The 21,972-nt window shown below is 39.2% G+C and overlaps 1 protein-coding gene across 4 annotated transcripts; it reads right to left on the bottom strand.

The window, feature by feature from the left end:
- Positions 1 to 8,521: 8,521 nt before the first annotated feature.
- On the bottom strand, positions 8,522 to 21,463 carry ZNF684 (zinc finger protein 684). Of its 4 annotated transcripts, XM_036836532.1 has the most exons (5): positions 21,338 to 21,463; positions 19,871 to 19,908; positions 14,653 to 14,779; positions 14,232 to 14,327; positions 8,522 to 10,086 (listed from the first exon to the last, which is right to left on the bottom strand). In XM_036836532.1, the coding sequence occupies exons 2-5, from the start codon at positions 19,883 to 19,885 to the stop codon at positions 9,182 to 9,184; spliced, it is 1,143 nt and encodes a 380-aa protein (XP_036692427.1). In that variant the 5' UTR covers positions 19,886 to 19,908; positions 21,338 to 21,463; the 3' UTR covers positions 8,522 to 9,181. The 4 variants fall into 4 exon arrangements, with proteins under 4 accessions (XP_036692427.1, XP_036692435.1, XP_036692455.1 ...); XM_036836540.1 differs by lacking the exon at positions 14,232 to 14,327; XM_036836560.1 differs by lacking the exon at positions 14,653 to 14,779.
- Between the last annotated feature and the right edge of the window lie 509 nt (positions 21,464 to 21,972).

The raw sequence follows: 21,972 nt of genomic DNA, 5'->3' as shown, positions 1-21,972 counted from the left end.
GGCTTAGTTGCTCCGCAGCATGTGGGATCTTCCCGGACCAGGGCTCGAACCCGTGTCCCCTGTATTGGCAGGCGGATTCTTAACCACTGCGCCACCAGGTAAGTCCCATGGCAAAACTTTTGAACTGTGATGCAGGAAAAAGAACAGTCTGGGAATTGAAGACTGGATCTCAGCCAGTAACAAGCTGTGGGACTCTAGCACTCAATTGCCATCTCCTTAAAATTAAGAAGCAGAACCAGAAGACTCCTAAAAGTCCTTCTAGCACCATGAGGCTGTGATTACTCTGTAAACTAGTTCCGCATTTAAGTAAGGGGACAAAGGGAATCAGCATAACCCCAAAGGGCAAATATGACAACTAAAATAGTAAGGAGCCAGCTTAATTGTGAAGGAAGCAATGAGGAAGGGAACGCACTGGTGTGAATGTGTGTTTGTGAGAGCCTGAGAGACAGAGAAATAGCAAAGGGGAATGAATAAATGTGTTTAGGAAAGAAGCAGAATTTCTTCTGTAGTAGCTCTTGATTCTTCTTTCCCTTGACCATACCCTCATTCTCCTCCTGTGAGTTTCATTTTCCTGTGGAGCCTGACCCATAAACCCAAACTCATTTTCTGTAATTCTCACCTCTCTCCTCAAACATTTGGGGCAACACCTCCATAAACACAGTCCTTGATGGTACTTACATGTAATGCCATGAGTCAAGCCCTACTCTCACTAGATAGTAGAGACAGAAGTTGATTCTTGTCTCAACTGAAATGGGGTAAAAAAGTCACAGGTCAGGAGAGCCTCTTCCCGGGGTTAATCTGATGGAGAAGCAACACTCCTTCAACGGGAACCTTCACGTTGGGCCACGATTCTTTAAACTCACCATCCTGTGGCCCTAGGTTGGCTTTTTGTAGATTTTAACCAGGGCCGCTGGAAACTGAAACAGGCAGGAATACGCAAGAGGGACCCTCAGGTTCAATTACACAGTCTTCCTGCAGAGACACCAAGAGTTCTCTCAGTAACAATGATCACAAGTTGAAGTTCATTTAGCATTCACTCCTCAAGAAGAATACAAACTAACTCTTTGTTTTAGGCAAAGTACTATGTTGCAAAAATAATGAAATTTTGGTAAAATGGCACTGAGTTTGAATACTCGCTCCTCCACTAACTAGCTGTGTGATTTGAAGCAGCTTCATACCTCCCTGTAAAACGATGAGTACACTTACGAAATCATCGTGATAAACAAATGCCAATACTTTAAAATAATGTGCTTAACTGTGTCTGGCACTGGCTGTATTGGTTCTCTTCCCCGCCGCTTTGAGGGGGTTTACTGCCTTCCGCGAGTCAAAAATCTTGTGGAATGAGATGAGTTACGGTTCAACGCACAGGCGGGGGTTCCCTACGCGGTCCACACTACCTACAACACAGCAACGCAGACTGGCCCGCCACGCCCCTGCCAGACCTGGGCAGAAAGGAGCCCAGCCCCTACTCGGCTTCCTCTGAGCCAAATGCCCCCCGCGCATAGGAGTTACCTACAATTTTGCTTTCTTCACATGAACTGAGAAGCCGGTCTCTGCTCTCCACCTGTCCCTCAAGCCCTTCTGGCTCACCCGCCGCTCAGTACTGAAACACGTGGAAGAACGCAAACACTTCATGTCCCCACTGCGCGTGTGCGGAAGTAGCGAAGCACCCAGACCCTCCCCCCAGGGTTCTCTGGGGAAATCCACCAGAGACTACATTTCCCATACGGCTCCTGGAGCTTATGTCCGGAAGGCCTCAGGGATTTCCTCTTCATCTAGCGGAGATTTCTAGTCTGTGACATATAGAAAACATATGCCATATAGACGTGGTAAATAGAAAACAGTAATTTATTTAAAGGAAGAGTTTCTTCTTTCATTTTATTTTTAAAAAGAATTAAACTTAGTAACACTGTGATAACATATCATCTGTAAATAGTTTTAAAATCTAAACTATGTAAATTAATGTATTAGATCCCTGTTAAAAAGGTTTTTAGTTTCAGACAGCTTAGTTATGAGTATGTTTCAAAGCTTTATTACAATCTAGCTGTAAGGGAACAGCAAGAGGGCAATTTCAAGTTTCACTCAGGGAAAAGTTTATATAGGAAAGGAGAAGGGTTACATAATCGTTGGCGAGCTATAAAAATGAGAGTGTATCTAACAGGCATCAGATTGGGTGGATACTAGTTTCTATAACAAGTCTTATTCCATTAAAGTCATTTAGAAATTGGCTTATCAGGAATGATCATTTTTTCCCAGAAGGAAGTCATGAATTAATAGTATGCAAAAAAAAACCCTTTACCCAGATGAGGTTTGGGACAATTTCTCTTCTATAGGTTTCTTCAGACCTTTCTCCTCCACCCCTCAGCCCCAGCTCTCTCTCTTTTTTTTTTTAAACAAATTATTTATTATTTATTAATTTATTTATGGCTGCATAGGGTCTTAGTTGCAGCACATGGGATCTTTCATTGCGGCATTCGGGCTTCTCTCTAGTTGTGGCCCACAGGCTCAGTAGTTGTGGTGCATGGGCTTAGTTGCCCCGTGGCATGTGGGATCTTAGTTCCCCGACCAGGGATCGAACCCACGTCCCCTGCATTGGAAGGGCAGATTCTTAACCACTGGACCGCCAGAGAAGTCCCTTTTTTTTCTTTTTTTTTTTTAATGTGTGTATACTGTCAGGCCTTATCGTAAGCATATATCTAATATTCATTCAACAAAAACATGTTGCCTGAGTTCCTGTTATATACCAGACATTGATTTGGGTATGGAGTAGTGAGCAAAACAGACAAAAATGCCTGCCTCGTGGAGCTAATGTTCTATTTTATTAGATATTGATAAATGCTATGGAGAAAAATAGTGCAACGAAAGGGGATAGGCAGTAGTGGAGGGCTGCAGTTTTAAACAGAGTAGTCCAGGAAGGCCTCTCTTAGGAGATATTTGAGCAAAGACCTGAAGGAAATGAAGTTGCAAACTCATGCCAGATGAAAAAGGGTTTTAGGTAGAGGAAACAGCAAGAGCAAAGACCTGAAGCAGAAAGTGCCAAACACATTTAAAGAACAGCAAGGAGGGCCATGTACCTGGAGAAGGGAGAATAATAAAGAGGTAAGGAGGGGTGAGGGCCCAGACTGTGGAGGGACTTGTAATCAATGTAAGGACTTCAGCTTTTCCTCTGAGTGAAAATAGAGGCTTCTGGAGAATTTTGAGCAGAGGAGTGGCATGGTCTGACTCAAGTTTTAATATGATCACTCTGGCTGCTGTGTGGAGAATAAACTGGAGGAAAGCCAGGGTACAACCAGTTAGGAGGTCATTAGAATAATCAAGAAGTGAGATGATGGTAGCTCAGACCAAGTAGTAGCAGAAGAGCTAGTGAGAAGTAGTTGCATTCAAGGTCTAGTTTGAAGGCAGACTCGATATTGATTTACTGTAGATCATATGTAAGGTATGAGAGAAAAAGGAGACTCAAGGATGATTCCCAAGTTCCAGGTGTGAGCAAGTGAAAGGATGGAATTGCCATCAGATGAGATGGAGAAGGCTGCAAGAGGAGCACATCTAGGGAGAAGGAGAGAGAGCAGGACCTGTTTTGAACGTGTTGAGTTTGAGATGCCGATTAGAGACAACCACGTGGTGAAGTTGGGCAAATATGCTTGAGTTCAGGAGAGATGTCTACAAGAAATACATTTGGGAGATATCATTATATAGATAGACTTTAAAACCATCAGACAAATGGGGCTACCAATGAAGAGCGTATAGAGAGAGAAGAGAAGAGGTCTGAGGATAGAGCCCTGGGATATTCCCAAGTTGAGAGTTTGTAGAGATGAGAAGGACTCAGCAGGGAGACTGAGAAGGAAAAATCAGTGAAGCAGGAGGAGAACCAGGAGAATGTGGCTGCTGTAAGCAAAGTGGAAATAAATACTTCACAGAGAACTGAGGGCTACATTGCGTCCTAAGCTGTTAATAATTAAGGCCGACGACTTGGTCATTGGATACAGTACGTAGAATTTTGTCGGTGACCTTTACCAGAACAGTTTCAGCGGAGTGGTGTAGGGGAAAGCCTGTTTGGAATGAGTTTAAGAGAACATGACCTGAAAAGTCTAGATTGGGGGAATTTCAGTGAGACAAAGAGATGGTTTCTGTGGAAAAAAAAAAATTCAAGAAGGAAAAAAGACGGAAGGGGAACGGGTAGATTAACGGTGCTAAAACTAGCACTTTAGTGAAAGTCTGATGAGGAACAGGATATTATTTCCCCTGAAAATTACTTAATTACCATTTTCCCCTTTGTAATTAAGTAATTAATTAATTAAGGGAAAAATGGTAATTTTACAATGTAGAAATGTGGTGGATGCCACCCTAACCAAGTAATTAAAGTTAAAGTGACCAGTAATGGGACTTCCCTGGTGGCGCAGTCGTTAAGAATCCGCCTGCCAATGCAGGGGACACGGGTTTGAGCCCTGGTCCGGGAAGATCCCATATGCTGCGAAGCAACTAAGCCCATGCGCCACAACTACTGAGCCTGTGCTCTAGAGCCCGTGAGCCACATCTACTGAGCCCGCATGCCACAACTACTGAAGCCTGCGCACCTAGAGCCTGTGCTCCACAACAAGAGAAGCCACCACGATGAGAGGCCTGCGCACTGCAACGAAGAGTAGCCCCTGCTCGCCACAACTAGAGAAAGCCCGTGTGCAGCAATGAAGACCCACCTCAGCCAAATAAGTAAATAAATAAATAAATAAAATTTAAAAATAAAATTAAAAAAAGTAAGATCACCAGTAATAAGACAAGTTTGACATTGTGCCTCCTTACATGAAATGCTAAGAATATCACTTACATGATATACTTGCCCAAATGCATAACCTGAATCTAATCATGAGGAATCATCAGACCAACCAAAACTGAGGGGCACTCTACAAAATAGCTGGCCTGTACTCTCCAAAAATATCAATGTCATGAAAGATGTTGAAAGGCTGAGGAATTGTTCCAGATTAAAGGAGTCTGAAGAAATATGACAGCTAAATACAATGGGTAATCCTGGTTTGGATCCTGGACCAGAAAAAAAAAAATTGTTAAGAAAAACATTATTGGTTTAAATGCAATGTGGTATCTTGGATTGGATCCTAGATCAGAAAAAGGACATTTATTGAAAAACTAGTGAAATATGAATAAAATCTGGAATTTAGTTAATTGTGATAAACCGGTGTTGGCTTCTTAGTTGTGCTCTGGTAATAAAAGATGTTAACTTTATGGGCAATAGGTGAAGGATATATGGGAACTCTCTGTACTAGCTTTGAAACTTTTCTGTAAACCTAAAATTATTCCAAAATTAAAAATTTCTTTAGAAAAGAACAGTATTGAGACAACTGGGGAATTTTATGGATGATAGATTAGAGAATAGTATTATACCAGTGGTAAATTTTTTAAAATTTTGATCATTGAACTGTGGTCATATAACAGAATGTCCATGTTCAAAGGGGTGAAATGTTATTGAACATCTTCTCAGCCTCACTTCTTCCTTTTTTTTTTTTTTTTCTGCCCACAGCATGCAGCTTGCAGGATCTCAGTTCCCCAACCAGGGATTGAACCCAGGCCACTGCAGTGAAAGCCCAGAATCCTAGCCACTAGGCCACCAGGGAACTTCCTCTTCTTCTTCTTTTGGTAACAGACCCTATTTTTCTTTTGGGGGACTACTCTGCTCCTATTACATGAGATCTTGGTGGTAATGTAAATCAAGGTTTTCTGTGGTATGCACTAGCTCACTGGAAATAATATGCTTTTAGTTTTGCAAAGGAAATTACTAAAAGACTAAAGTGCTTCTAAAAAAATAAGAGACCATTGTTTCTTCCTCATCATAGGTGAGTTTAACACATTTGCAATTAATATTATTATTGATATACTTTTATTTATTTCTACTTTTTTTGGCTTTCTATTTATTATATCGTTTTCTGCAACTTTCACCTTTCCTGCTCTGTTGGATTTATGAAGTTTTCATTATTGCTCTCTTCAGATTTTTAAGTTACACATTATATTTCTATGCTTTTCTAGTTACCCTTACTTTTTTTAACACCTTTATAAAGCCTAAACTCTCTTTTTTCAGAACTCAAGGACTCCTAAACTTAGATCTGCCTTTTCCACTTTCTCTGTTTTCTTCTTTTCATTATACTTTTTGTATTTGATTCTTAAAAATTAGCATATATGATATAATCAGAAAAAAATGAAGTTTCACTGGGGAGAAAACGCCCTATCTGCCATCTGTGTATAAATAAAAGAGAAAGAAGGTATTTTTCAGTGATCTTTTTATAAAGTAAAAAATGAAAGAAAATCTCAAGGTATGACAAACTCTTAGAGGTGGGAAAAATCGAGGAAGTTCTCATTTAGATTGTGTATGGCTGTTTCAGCCACAGAATACAAATAGACTAGGGAGTTCTGGGAATCTGAGATGTTTGGATGGAACTAAGCATAGTTTTGGTTTTCTTTTTGCCAAAATCTCGTATGGCCTAAGCCAATGAGCTCAGTGACAGAAACTCTCAAGGTGGCAGTTTATATTTGTCCAGTAAGGAAGTATATATATATATTTAAAAAATTTTTTTTTAATTTTTGGCTGCATTGGGTCTTTGTTCCTGAGCGTGGGCTTTCTCTAGTTGCAGCAAGCGGAGGTTATCCTTCGTTGCGAACGGGCTTCTCATTGCGGTGGCTTCTCTTGTTGCAGAGCACAGGCTCTAGGCGCGCGGGCTTCAGTAGTTGTGGCACATGGGCTCAGTAGTTGTGGCTCGCGGGCTCTAGAGCGCAGGTTCAGCAGTTATGGCGCACGGGCTTAGTTGCTACACGGCATGTGGGATCTTCCTGGACCAGGGCTTGAACCCGTGTCCCCTGCATTGGCAGGCGGATTCTTAACCACTGCGCCACCAGGGAAGCCCAAGGAAGTATATTTTAACTTGCTCTACTGTATTCCTTCTTCCACTTAAGGGAGTGAATTAATTTATGGAACCTAGATAACATGCTTCCTGACATATTACAATTAAAATTCCCTTGTTTTATTCGCAGACCATCGCACACCTCTTGCCACCTCGACCTACACAGCTGCTCTTCCAAGGGGACCTCACATCATGCCGACAACAGTAGAGCTCCCTACTGCCTCCTAATATGTGTCCTCTTCCTGTAGCCTTACATAGTTTGGAGTTTCTCAGATGAGAAGCATGGGCATGGGAAGGGGAGATAGGATGGGAATGGAAAGCACTGAGTAGGGTAAAACAAGGATTTCATGTAGGAAATGAGAGAAGACTGTTGAGTTGATAAAAAAAGGCAAGTCCCGTGACTATACATACCTAAAGAATTCCCTGTGTGGCTGACAAATGGATTCTGAAGACAATTCCAAAAGAAAGAAGGTAACAGAAAATTCTGAAACTGCAAGAGTGTAACCAGTATGCCGCCTCCTAAAACAACTGGGGAAGTGTTAAAGAAAAAAGGTATTCAGTGACATTTGTTAAAGATGACAAATGACAAGACAGACTTTATTGAGGACCAGTGTGATAGGTATAGGGACCACTGCCATGGGATTTTAGTTGGGGAGAGATTGCGCTCAACTCTGAATACACCATGCACAAGTAGGAATTTATAGCTAAGGAGCAGGGTAGGGGTCAGTGGGTGGAAAATTACTAAGAGAAAACATCACGGGTAAGGAGGGTTCTGGCTGAACCTGCCTTATAGGATTCCTGCTGAAGACAGGCTAGGGTGATCAGACATCACCTGAAGGATGATGGAGGATGAGGAACCTGATCAGATATTGAGGGTGCAGGGTTCTGGTTAAAATGACTTAGCAGGGTTCTTGCTAAAACTAGATTTTACAAGTAAGTGTGCAAGTGGGCCTCGGAAATGTTCAGGAGCCTGACTAAAGTTTGGTCAAGCAAAAAAGTCAGTAAATAATTTAGATCCTTAAGTGCTAGTGTGCTTGTTCAAAAAAAAGCACTATCATTCATTTATAATCATTACTCAGCATTACTCTTCAAAAAATGGCCAATGAGAGAAAAACAATGTAATATAGTTGTAACTGAGCTTAAACTTGAAAAGGCTTGATTTCTGAATTTAGGTTCAAGCTGTTTTGTCACAACTCAAGAAAAGGCATAAAAGTTTTTTGACATTATCAAAGAATATTGTGAACAGCAGTAAAAACTGTAGCTTAAGTAATGGTTGGTTCATCCTTTTAAGGGAACATGTGGAACTTACAAAATGTCACGTTCCAAAGTGAAGTTGCTAAGCAAAAAAAAAATGTGCTCTTTTCAACTCGATTAATGCTGCCTGTGCTGTCACATGGTAAATTCCAGGCACCCCTAGGAGCTAAACCTGTATCAATTTCTTACAAGAAAACAAAAAATAGACCCCAAAGCTCACTCTCTGAAAGTTGCAAAGTATCATGATACTCTAGTTTATTAAAATGAAATGTAGATGATACCCTAGTTAACTACTACTTGAGCTATGCTTACACCTTAGGTAAATACATCAATGAAAAAGAACAGGAATATTTGAAGGGCAAATGTTTTATTTACACACTTATTTAAATACTTCTTTTCCTCAACTGAGTACTTACTGTAATACAGAATACAACTGCTTTCCCCCTCTCAACTGGTATCTTGTTAAATTATACATATGTGTAATTCTATACATCTTTATAACAAGTTTGAGAATGAGATTCAGTAACACTGCCATACCCCTTAAAAGTGCCAGCAAATGGGTGAATATATTACTGAAATTCATACTACATATTAAACCACATGTTTTCACTTGCATGTTACTGTTAGGGTTGGAAGAAAAAAATGGTGAAATTTACTGCAGAAACTCTTAATAGATATAATTTAATATAATATATAATATAAACATTTTATACTCACACTTGCATAATTGTATAATTTGTTATAAAAATTAAAAATCAGAGATGGTAAATGTAGTTTTCACTGATTCCTTGATTGTTTAATTTATGCTTACTTTCCAAGCTCTATGTGCATTTATAAATTAACTTTTTCTGTGATCTTTTCTCTAAAAACTTTATTATCACTTGAGAACATGATTGGCATTGGTTTTTTTAATGGGAATTTATTCTTCCAGTTCATTCAGATTGGTGGATTTCTCCTCATCATAAATTCTCTACTTAATAAGGTTTATCAAATATTTAAAGTTTTCTCAGATTCATAAGTGAATATTACATATGAATTTTCTGATGTACAATAAGATTTGACTTCTGGGAAAATGCTTTCCCACATTTGCTACATTCATAGGGCTTTTCTCCTGTATGAATTATCTGATGTCTGAGGAGATGAGACTTCTTGATGAAGGCTTTGCCACATTCAATACATCCATAAGGTTTCTCTCCTGTGTGAATTCTTTGATGCGTAACAAGCACAGAAGTGTTGCCAAAGGCTTTGCCGCATACGATGCATCGATAGGGTTTCTCTCCTGTATGAAATCTAGAGTGTTTATAAAGGGATGAACTATACCTGAAGGTTTTCCCACATTCCTTACATTCAAATGAGTTCTCAAGTGTATGTGATTTCACGTGTTGAGTAAAGGAGGAGTTCCAGGTGAATGATTTCCCGCATTGACCGCATTCATAAGGCTTCTCTCCAGTGTGGAGTCTCTGATGGACCACGAGTTGTGCTTTATGCGTAAACGCTTTCCCACAATCACTGCACACAAAGGGTCTCTCTCCATTATGTATTTTCTGATGAGTTGCAAGGTGAGCCTTCCTGCTATAGGCTTTCCCACAGTCGTTGCATTCAAAGGGTTTTTTTCTTGTATGATTTTTTTCATGTCTAATAAAATGAAACTTCTTTTTGAAGGCTTTCCCACATTCACTGCATTCATAACAGTTTTCTCCAGTATAACATCTATTACAATTAAGTAAGTCTGAAGTAGGTTGCAAACTCTTCCTATATGACTTACATTTATATGATTTTTTTCTTGTAGGATTAAGACTTGTGCTCATATTATAACCATGAAGTCTCTTCACAGTCAGAATTTTATTGAACATGAACAAAACTGAATTCAAAAAATTGTCTTTGCTTTCCTGGTTCTTGTCTGATTCATCAATAAGTGGGCAGTCAGCTTCTAAAAAGGAGTACAGTGAAACATTCCTAGTTAATTTTTGCCATCGACAGTTATAGAAACATATATGATTTCAAATCTAGTCTCTCGTTCTGAAACAAATCTGTATTTGCCTTGCTCCTGAGCTTTACGAATAAAACTGCTAAAGAGGAAATGGGAGCACAGAATGACAATGAGAATAGATGGCTTAACTTGTGACCTGAGGAAAGATAGTAAAATAGCAAAAGGTACAGTAAGGAGGGTACAAAGGAAATCAAAAAGTTGCTCAATTTCTCAACAAGGGCATATGGTTAGCTCACAGAATGAAGAGAGCCCACTGTGGAGATGTGATCAATGGACTGGGTAGCTAGGGGAACGAGACAAGGGAGTTAAGGGAAAATATCAGAGGGAAAACTAGATTTGGAGATGGGAGATCAGAATCAGGGTCCTTACTACCTAATCCCTAGATTACCCAGGTAGAATAGCTCCTTATTTCCCTCATTCATATCTCTTTTTCCTCTTGATCATCTGGCACAATGTCACTTCCCTTCAGGAACATTTTTCTATCTCCAATCCTCTAACCTCATCCAAACCACGGCTGAGACATATCTGTAGACAGGGCTCCAACTCTACTACAGCTGGGATTCATTCTTACACGTACTTGTAAGCCCAAGAACACAAAGGTCTAGCAGGTCATTTGAGGGTGTGCTATTCTTAGCCCAAGCACAGTTTCTATCTGCTTGTTACCATTTTTATTCAGGCTGAGTTTTGATATATGACAAGTACTGCTTTTACATCCTCTTTCAATCTTCCTAACAAACTAGTCCCCAAAAAGCCTCTTTGCTCCTGAAGTCACATTTTTAGACTCCTAGTCTCAAAACCCTATAAATCCCAAATTCACTGTTCCATTAAAAACAAAAAAAAAATTAGGGAGGGGGTTATAATTCCCCACTCCTGAATTTCCTTCCATGTGGAGTTACTACAATACCCCTAGCCTTTTGCTTCATGCCTTATCCTCTATGGAGCTGGCTGAGTAGTGGGCTATAGCCATTAATACACATTTCTTTATTGAGTGGTTCTAAATGTGGGGACTGGGTTTCTGTCTTCTTTCCTCTCTACTTCAACCAATGAGAAGCAGCATCCTGTGTTACCTTGGCCAACAATAACCAACTGAAAAATCCAGGGTAATCAGCCTGGTGAACAAAAATATGCAATACAATGAATTCACTCATGGTATCTAAGCATGCTCTGCTCTAGCCCTCAACAAATACCTACTTCTGTTCCAAGGATTCTAGATTCTAAATAGCTACAATCATTTGCTCATGTTCCTTCCCCACCTTAACTTGCCCTCCTTCATCCTCTCTCATCCTATGTAGTATTTAGATATCCTTTAGGGAGGAGCCATTGTTCCATGATCTTAAAAGAAAGGCTCCTCCAGTCTTTGCCTACTTTAAACTTTAGGCTCCATTTTCTCTGAACTTCTAAGACAGTCATCACTGCTGCCTAAACCATTTATTTTGACAACTAACTAGATTAAAACCGCAATGTTACTGTGCATTGAACAAATGTTCCACATTCATCAAATTTTAAAATATATGGCTATGTTTTGCCTTTTCAACTACAATTTACACACCTGGAAAAACAATTTTTTTTTCTTTATTTGAATCCTTCTCAGGAAACATTAAAAAGCCTTGTTGAATGAAAGGATAAGAAACATCCCCACAATCCCTGACTTTACAAAAATGAATTAATTAAATATTCATTGAATGTCCATGATGTGCTCAGCAATGGTGTAAAGAAAAAAAAATGATACTGGACTTTCTCTTCAGGGAGTAATCATAAGAAAACATGCCTTAAAGCCACAGGTGTTTTTTAAAAAAAGTCTTAAAAGCCACAGGATTAAAAAAAATCTAAGATAGTATATGTCAAGTTTTTGTGACAGAGCCATAGTAGAGTTGGGATGGGAATTCAAAGAAGGCAGAGATCAATGTAGGCTAAAGTTACCATGAAAGAGGAGAAAACTGAATTCAGACTTCATAGCATGCTGGTTTTGAAACCGAGTGGGGCCTTGAGAGGCTCCCAGGCACTGAAACCGTGAGGCCTGGGCACTGAGGCCTCCTTTTGTCCACCATTTCTTCCAGGCAAGACTCAAGCCTCCATGACCTTCCCTGAGTTCCAAAGGGTGGATTTGAACAGTTGCTAATCAAGGGAGGAGCAGCTAAGAAACCACCTGAGGCAGGATTAAAGGGACCAGAGAAGCTCATCAAGATTAAGAGAAGACCACCTGAGACTGAGGGAGTGCAAGCCCTGCTCACACCCTAATCTTGTCAGGACCCCACCTTTGAACCCCTGTTATAAAGCCCTTAATCAAATCCTCTGGGGGAGAGACACATAGTTTTTCAAGGCAGAAGCCCAGTGTGTCTCCCTTTGCCTGGCAAAGCAATAAAGCTATCCTCTTCTACTTCACCCAAAACTGTGATTTGATCCAGCATCGCTGTACAGAGAGGCCGAGCTTTCGGTAACAGCTTTAGTTAGATGGAGCACATCAGAATCAAAAGGACTGATGCGGAAAAGAAAACTGTGTACAGAGGATGCTAAAGAGTCTAATTGCATGGAATAGGGAAAAGACGGACAATTCTGGATAAACAAAATGGGATCACATACAGAGGGATAAGCCATTTAAATACCATAATACAGGTTATACAGGAATAACATGTTTGTCAGAAGAGTGACAAGCAAAATGAAATAATTCAGATAAATCTTGCAAGAACATCTAAGATAAACCAGAAAATAGGCTGGAATTGGCAATATAAGTATTTACATAAACAGCCGAGATACCATATCAGGAGTTAAATTCATTGGTTTATGCCAGTAGTAATTAGGGTTCCAGGGAATCTAAACACATTTAATTGGTATCTTAATCATTTGAAACATACTTCTTTATTGACTCTGTGCAAAGGGAAGATTTTATTTTGAGTCAGTCTTGGATAAACTAATAGTTGAAATTATAGTAATAGTCACAATAGTATTTAAGGAGAAATCTTAAGAGAAAAAGCCATTGCTTACCACAGTGATTTTATGACTACAGAGCAGCAGGCCAGTCATTACCTTTTATTGTAAGGATAAAGGTAAAGTGTTGAAGAATATTCAAAATTGGTTACTATGAACCAAACGACACAATAAGGCCAGGTAGGGTAAAATTATGGGAATGGAAGCTGTGAGGCAAAGATGCTGGAGATGGCACAAAATAAATAACTGTAGTCTTTAAAGTGATGAAGTTTCTGAGGGAGTTACTGTGGACAGAATTTCAGAAGATGGAAGAGAAGTCAAAAAGCAAACGGTGAATAAGCTGTGAGAAAGGGTGAGGGCAGATTAGTGAGGAACTAATTCAAATAAAGTTGGAGGACAATTTCCAAAAGATATCAATATTATCAAGTGAAGCAGAAAGATGCACTAGAAGGTAGATACCCCAAGTTAGCCGTAAGATTAAAGATAAGCAAGGTAGGGTACACAGGGGGAGTATATGCTGCAAGAAAAGGAACGAGTTTTTTTAAAAAAGGAAAAAAATTAGGAAGAACATGTGTTATAAAAGTTTTGAAATAAAAACAACTAACATATGCTGAACACTTACTGTCTGCCACTATATGAAGGGGTTTGCTTGTATTAACTCACATAATCTTTACAAAAACCTGAGGTAAAAAGTAATATTATCCCTATTTTATAAATAAAGTTGTGCTACAAAATAATTAGGTTAGACAGAGGTTGGTGGAATAAGACTTCAAATCCACATAATTTGATTACATTATTAGAAATTGATGTATGGAAATATCGGCCATCATGTTGAGGAGGGAAGAAGAATGAGGATTCTAGGAACTGGGAGAACCAACAAGCACTTCGATGGGACAGGCAGCGTGAGGAGCCAGAGCAGAGAGGAAGGACATCCTCCCACACAAGAGCTGAGAAACAGAAAGAGCAGCCACGTGGAAGAGTGGAAGTGAAGGTGCCATCTGGGGATCTGAGGATGTTGTGTCAGGTGTACCCAGTCACTTTCAAAGGTGTGTGGTTTTAAGAGGTGCTTCCTGCAAAGTATTTCAGAGGTGGCTGTCCCTCACTCACCAACTGAGATCTCAGTTCCAGAGACTCCCATCTACCTGTTTTCTCTGACTCACCTGGAGAGCGCCAACATGGGTTCTCTCCCTCCACCATCCATGGCTCTTGTCCTTGCTCCACCTTGAAGATCACTTTTGTTTTGGTGACTGGACACCCTGTTCATGGGAAACAACACAGAACTGGGGACAAAGTGCTAGGAACAAACGACTACCTCACAATTCGGGTTTGCCTCCTGGAGTCTTAGGGCCTGTGAAGATGACAGACAAGCTTTAGAACAGAAAAGACCCTTCTTCATTTGGGAGGCAGAAGCATTAAACAAATTATCTGATCCCCAAAGGGGATTAAGAATCTTTGACCACTAAAATTCAGGGACAAACTTACTAATGCTTCAGAATGTTCACAGCTTTCACAGGTCTTAAAGGAAGGGCACTATTAAAACATAATGAGTTACACTGAAAAGTTACCACCCACTGTCCTTACCCATTGAGATGAGGTTTCTAAAGTTCTCCAACATCACATCCCAATACAAGGTTCTCTGATCACAGTCAAGCAGCTGCCATTCCTCTGGGGTGAATTCCACAGCCACATCCTGGAGTGTCACTGATCCCTGTAATAGTACATGGATCTTCAAACTAAAGTGTGCATCATTTGGGGACTTGTAAGAGAATCATGGCAGCCTCTTAGGATCATATCATGTTCATTGTTGAGTTTTCAGAAAGTAATGTATGATAACTACTGTACACCTGATTCAGAAATATACTTTGTGATAGAAACAAAAATTATATTAAAAATATTCAACTAGTACCAGGATAATTCAATGGGGGAAAGAATGGTCTTTTAAACAAATGGTGTTGGAACAACTGGATCTCCACATGCAAAAAAATGAAGTTGGACTCCCTCAACACACACCTCACATCATATATAAAAATGAACTGAAAATGGATCAGAGACCTATGTGTAAGAGTTAAAACTAGAGGTGACCCTTGAACAACTTGGGGGTTAGGGGTGCCAACCTCCCCACAGTTAAAAATCCACATAATAACTTTACAGCCCTCCATATCCGTGGTTCCACAATCACAAATTCAACGAACCACAGGTCATGTAGTACTGTAGTATGTATGTATTGAAAAAAATCTGCATATAAGTGGACCCACACGGTTCAAACCCGTGTTGCTCAAGGGTCAACTGTATATAATTCTTAGATGAAAACAAGGGAGTAAATCTTTATGACCTGGGATTAGGCAATGGTTTCTTACACATGACAGAAAAAGTGTAAGTGACAAAAGAAAAAAAATAGATAAATTGGTATTCATCAAAATTAAACATTTTTAAGCTTCAAAGCACACCATGAAGAAAGTGAAAAAGACAATTCACAAAATAGGAGGAAATATTTGTAAATCATATATCTAAAAAGAAATTTGTATCTAAATTATAAAAAGAATTCTTACAACACAACAATAAAAAGAAAACCCAATTTAAAAATGGGCAAAGGATTTGAACAGACATTTTTCCAAAAACAGATTATGGTCCATAAGCACATGAAAAGATGTTCAACATCATTAGTAAATACAAATTAAAACCACAATGAGGTATCACTTTATACCCACTAGGATGGCTAAAATCAAAGGCAGACAATGACAAGTGTTAATAAGGATAGGGAGAAACTGGAACTCTCATACATTGATGGTAGAACTGTAAAATGGTGCAGCAACTATGGAAAACAGTTCAGGAGCTCCTCAAAATGTCAAACATAGAGTCACCATATGACCCAGCAATTTTTCCTAGGTATATACGCAAAAGAATTGAAATCATACATCCCCCCCCCCAAAAAAAAACCATACACAAATGCCCATAGCAGAATTATTCATAATAGGCAAAAGTGGCAACAGTATGAGTATCCATCAGCTAATAAATAGATAAACAAAATGAGGTACATCCATATGATCCAATATTATTCAGCAATAAAAAGGACTCTACAACATAGATGATCCTTGAAAATTTTGTGCTGGCTGAGAGAAGCCAGTCACAAGAGATCACATATTGTATGGTTCCATTTGTATGAAATGTTCAGAATAGGCAAATACATATAAACATAAAGTAATTCAGGGCTGGGGGAAGGAAGGAATGGGGAGTGACTGCTAATGGATATGGGGTTTCTTTTGAGAGTAATGAAAATGTTCTGAGATTAGTGGTGATGGGTTCACAATTATGATAATATACTAAAAAACCCCACTAAATTGTATATATTTTAAAGGGGTCAATTTGTAATATATGAATTATGTCTCAATAAAATTATTTTAAAATATTACTTATATGTTCTTCATTCATTCACTCATACAATATTCAATGAGGACATACCAAGTACAGTACTAGAGATAAAAAAAAGAATAAAATTATTACTGCCCTCAGAGATCTTACAATCTATTAGACACTGCAAAACAAACATGTAAAGGTAATAAGATATTAGAGGGGCTATAAGGTTAATAGGCCAGACACACATAAGCATAATAAAATAGAAAAATACAGATTTTTTAATATGATAAAATATATCCTCTCAACCATAAAGTCAAAATCACGTTTAACTTAAACTGAAATTAAAAAGGCATGTGGCAACATGCCTACTGCAAAGAGGTAGTTAAGACCATATAAAGCAGGTATCAGCAAACTACAACCCACAGGCTGACCGCCTGTGTTTGTAAATAAAATGTAACTGGAACATAGTTATGTCCATTTGTTTACTTCAACTACAAGAGCAGAGTTGAGTAGTTGCCACAGAGGTTATATGGCCTTCAAGCCTAAAATATTTACTATCTGTCCCTTTAAAAAGTTAAGAGAGGGACTTCCCTGGTGGTCCAGTGGTTAAGACTCCTCACTCCCAAAGCAGGGGGCCTGGGTTCAGTCCCTGGTTAGGGAACTAGATTCACATGCCGCAACTAAAAAAGCCTGCATGCCACAACTAAAGATCCCGCACACGGCAACAAAGATCCCACATGCCACAACTAAGACCCGGTGCAGCCAAATAAATAAATAAATAAATATTAGAAAAAAAAAAAAAAGTTAAGAGACTAGGCAGGGTTTACCCCAGGAATGCACAGATAGTTCAATATTGGGAAATGTATTAGAAATTCTTTAAACTGTTATATTAAAGAAAAAATATATTACTTTATTGACAGGTATAAAAAAAATGATATGAGGAAAAAAGTTCCCAATTTATGAAAACAATCTTAACAAGCTAAAAATCCTTAACTTGATTTAAAAAACAAAACAAAACAAAAAAACAACTACCAGATTACAAGAGGAAACAGTAAGACACTGGAAGCATTCCCACTAAAACTGGAACAAAAAAGATTTTGGCTAGAAATTACATTCAAAATTATAGTTACTAGAAGTCCTGTCCATTGACATAAGACAAGAAAAAAAAATGGAGCCTACATATTAGGCAATAAGGAACAAAACTCCATTTGAAGAGTATATGATGGTCTATCTAGAAAATCTAAGAATCAACTAAAAAACTCTTGGACTTAGTAAGAGTTCTGTAAGTTGACATAAAGTCAAATAGATAAATCCATACTTTCCTCTACACCAGAATAGCCAAATAGAAAATATAATGAAAAAAGATCCATTCCATTCTCAATAGCAACTTAAACCATATATAAGAATAAACATCATAAGAAATGTAAAAGAATTACCATAATAAACCTATAAAACTGTAATGAAGGACCAAAAAACACTGAATAAAATGAAGAACTCACAAATAACAAATGCTGGAGAGGGTGTGGAGAAAAGGGAACCCTCCTACACTGTTGGTGGGAATGTAAGTTGGTACAGTCACTATGGAGAACAGTATGGCGGTCCCTCAGAAAACTAAAAATAGAATTACCATATGATCCAGCAATCCCACTCCTGGGAATGTACCTGGACAAAACTATAATTCAAAAAGATACATGCACCCCTATGTTCACAGTAGCACTATTCACAACAGCCAAAACATGGAAACAACCTAAATGTCCATTGACAGATGAATGGATAAAGAAGATGTGGTACATATATACAATGGAATATTACTCAGCCATAAAAAAGAATGAAATAATGCCATTGGCAGCAACATGGATGCAACTAGAGATTATCATACTAAATGAAGTAAGTCAGAAAGAGAAAGACTAATACCATATGATATCACTTATATGTGGAATCTAAAATATGGCACAAATGAACCTATCTACAAATCAGAAACTGACTCACAGACATAGAGAACAGACATGTGGTTGCCAACGGGGAGGAGGGGAGGGAGAGGGATGGCCTGGTAGTTTGTGGTTGATAGATGCAAGCTATTACATTTAGAATGGATAAACAACAAGGTCCTAACATATAGCACAGGGAACTATATTCAATATCCTGTGATAAACCAAAATGGAAAAGAATATGAAAAAACCATGTCTCTATGTGTATAACTGAGTCACTCTGCTGTACAGCGGACATTGGCACAACATTGTAAATCAACTCTACTTCAATTTAAAAAAATGGAGAACTCATTATTGAAAAGTTATGAATTCTCTCCAAATTAATCTAAAAGTGTAATGCAATCACAATAAAAATACCTAACACACCCCCTTATGGACCTTGACAAGCTGATTTTTAAATTCACATGGAAGAGAAAATGCTCAAGAATTGCTGAAGACTCTGGAAAAGGAGCAAGGTTTACTTATGGATCCAGGTGAATATTAAAAAGGACATGTACCTGGACTTACAAATTGAGTTCATATAGCACTTCTTGGCACTATGTTCTCTGCTTATTCTAGGGAACACTCTAAGAAAGTCACAGGAGGGACTTCCCTGGTGGCACACTGGTTAGGACTCCACGCTTCCAGTGCAGGGGGCCTGGATTCAATCCCCAGTCAGGGAAATAGATCCCAAATGCATGCCTCAACTAAGAGTTTGCATGCTACAACTAAGGAGCAGGTGAGCCACAACTAAGGAGCCCCCCTGCTGCAACTAAGACCTGGTGCAACCAAATAAATAAATAAATAAATAAATAAAAATAAATTAAAAAAAAGAAAGTCATAGGAAAACTGATGTTATATTTATCACAGGATTGTTACTATCAATATTGTTTCTAACACTATCTCTATGAAAACCCATTGTGGGAATCCCCTGGTGGGCCGGTGGTTAGGACTCAGCACTCTCACTGCTGGGTCGCGGGTTCAATCCCTGGTTGGGGAAGTAAGATTCCACAAGCCTCGGGGTGCGGCAAAAAAAAAAAAAGAAAACCCATTGTAAGATATTTTCTTTGGAGAATTGTGCCAGGAAAAAATTTACTTATCCGGGGAATTGTTCTGCTTTATTCTCAAGGACAAAGCCAGTACTTTAAAAGGTTGGCTATCCATTTTCTATGATCACCAGAAAGACTGGGTATACTTATGCAGCTCCAACTAAGTGCAGATCCTATAATCTGGATATCAACTTAGCACTTTTGGAACTGATCTATTCAAGTTACGTTTTCCCTGACTATACATTTCCTTTTTATTATGTGGATTGTTTTTTTTTTTTGGCTGCGCCGCACGGCATGCAGGATCTTAGTTCCTCGATGGAACCCGCGCCCCCTGCAGTGGAAGCACGGAGTCTTAACCACTGGACCGCCAGGGAAGTCTCTATATGGATTTTTAAAGAGATTTAAAATAGCAATAAATGGATGCCTTACCTCTAAGTTGATCATTTCTGCAGCTCTTACACAGAGATCTATGAAAGTAGAAATGGGGAAGAGAGTAAAGACATGAGAAACACCAGGACTGCAATGTAGAACCCTGCTCTATGAAAACAGAAGCACACACACCGCAGTCTCAGAAAATGTCACCCAGTGGGAGAACGACATTTCTAGCAAGTCAGAAAAGTCTACATTTTATAAGCAATGATCTCTGTATGTGTTATTAATATATGGAGCTTAGATAAGTATCTTGTACATTTCTGTCCTACAAACCTAACAGCAAGTCGTTAACCTTTAAACCAGTGACTTTTTTTTTCTCCCAGAAATGTATCCTAAGTAAATACAAATACTTGTATCCTAAGTAAATAATGAATGAGTTAAAAGGATAACTAAAAGCCTGACCTCCGAAGCTCAGTATCTTTAGAAGTCATTCCTTCCTGTGATTCTCTGGTCTCTGTTCTGTAGCTGGAGTAAGAGATCTCAAATAGGTTTCTTGAGAAGGCTGGATCCAGGGACCCGGCGGGGAGGGGGCGGGGCGGATTTTTTTTAAGCTGGAGTCTTCAGTTTAGACTCTAAATCTGTTTCTCCCTCTCCCTTCCCCTCCCCCTCCCCCTCGGAATTCACTATCTCCTATGAGCCCAGTCTAGGCTTTTTGAAATTCCAACCAGCGCTGCTAGGGCCCTAGAAAGGCTAAAACGTGCAAGATGGACTCCCAGCTTTATTTCGTCTTCACTGGAAAATCTGAAGATTCACCAAGAGATCCTTAAAAAAAAAAAAAAAAAAAAAAAAGACACACCGAATTTTACTCAGCATACATTACTCAAATATTTCAAAAGGAAAATATGTCCAACGCTTTGTTTTGCAGGTTTTTTTCATCTTGAGAAAAAAATGAAATTTGAAGAAAACTCATCTGGATTTGAATCTCAGATCTTCTACTATACTAAACTGTTTGAGTCTAGGCAAGTTAACTTCACCTCTCTCAGCTTCAGTTAATTCATATGCAAAATGGAGAATATTTACTTCGGATGATTGTTGTAAGAATACCCTAAGAGTGCATCGAAGTTTCTCTAGAAACACTTTATTCCTAGATCCCTTCACATGGTTTAATTTTAAACGACTGTAAATGGTTTTAAATGGTTCTGGTAGGGCCAACTGTGCTCCTGTAATCAGGGAAGGTGTAGTTTGATGCACAGACTTCTACACAGTGTCCTTTACTTGCAAGGGCAGGAATGCAAACTGAGCTTGCTCTAGCCCCACCCGGGATCTAGGAACCCTCTGAGTGGCGGTCGGGCCCTTCTCTTGCTTTCTCTGAACTACTCCAGAATTGAACAGGACCCACACACCCAAACACGAAGTCACCGCACGTGAGAGTTTTAAGGTTTTATTTTCAGTTCGGTAAGCCAATAAACCGGTCCCTTTCTTCCCGCCCTTCCCTTATGTCCCCCAAGTTCTGCAGAGTCATACCTGCCAGTCTTTCACTGCCACACTCCCAGCTCCGACTCTAAGCTGGAGATCAGGTTACGGAGATCTCCCAGATCTGGGAGAAACCCCCACTCTCACTTCATACAGTGCTGGTTGGAAAATTACAGACTACAGGCTACTGCTCCACTGCGCGTGTGCGGAAGTAACTGCCCACCCAGAGATTCCCAGGCTCCCCCGCGGTGCAGGCTATTCATCGGGCACTACATTTCCCATAAGGCCCAGGGAGCTCGTTTCCGGAATGCGTCACATGCTTCTGCCTCTTTTCGGGGAGATTCCTGGGTTAGTATCTATGGGGCCGCTTGGAGAGCCAGGGTCATTTATAAAAGGGAGATGTATATACCCTTTTTGTTTAAAATGATAGACATCAGAATTTTTTTTGGAAATTTTATTTTTTTATACAGTAGGTTCTTATTACTTATCTATTTTATATATATTAGTGTATATATGTCAATCCCAATCTCCCAGTTCATCCCACCACCACTCCCCACCTCCCGCTTTCCCCTTTGGTGTCCATACGTTTGTTCTCTACATCTCTGTCTCTATTTCTGCCCTGCAAACTGGTTCATCTGTACCATTTTTCTAGGTTCCACATATATGTGTTAATACACGATATTTGT

The sequence above is a fragment of the Balaenoptera musculus genome, chromosome 1 (genome assembly GCF_009873245.2).
Source record: "Balaenoptera musculus isolate JJ_BM4_2016_0621 chromosome 1, mBalMus1.pri.v3, whole genome shotgun sequence".
Lineage (NCBI taxonomy): Eukaryota > Metazoa > Chordata > Mammalia > Artiodactyla > Balaenopteridae > Balaenoptera > Balaenoptera musculus.
This window is presented reverse-complemented; position numbering and strand designations above follow the sequence as displayed.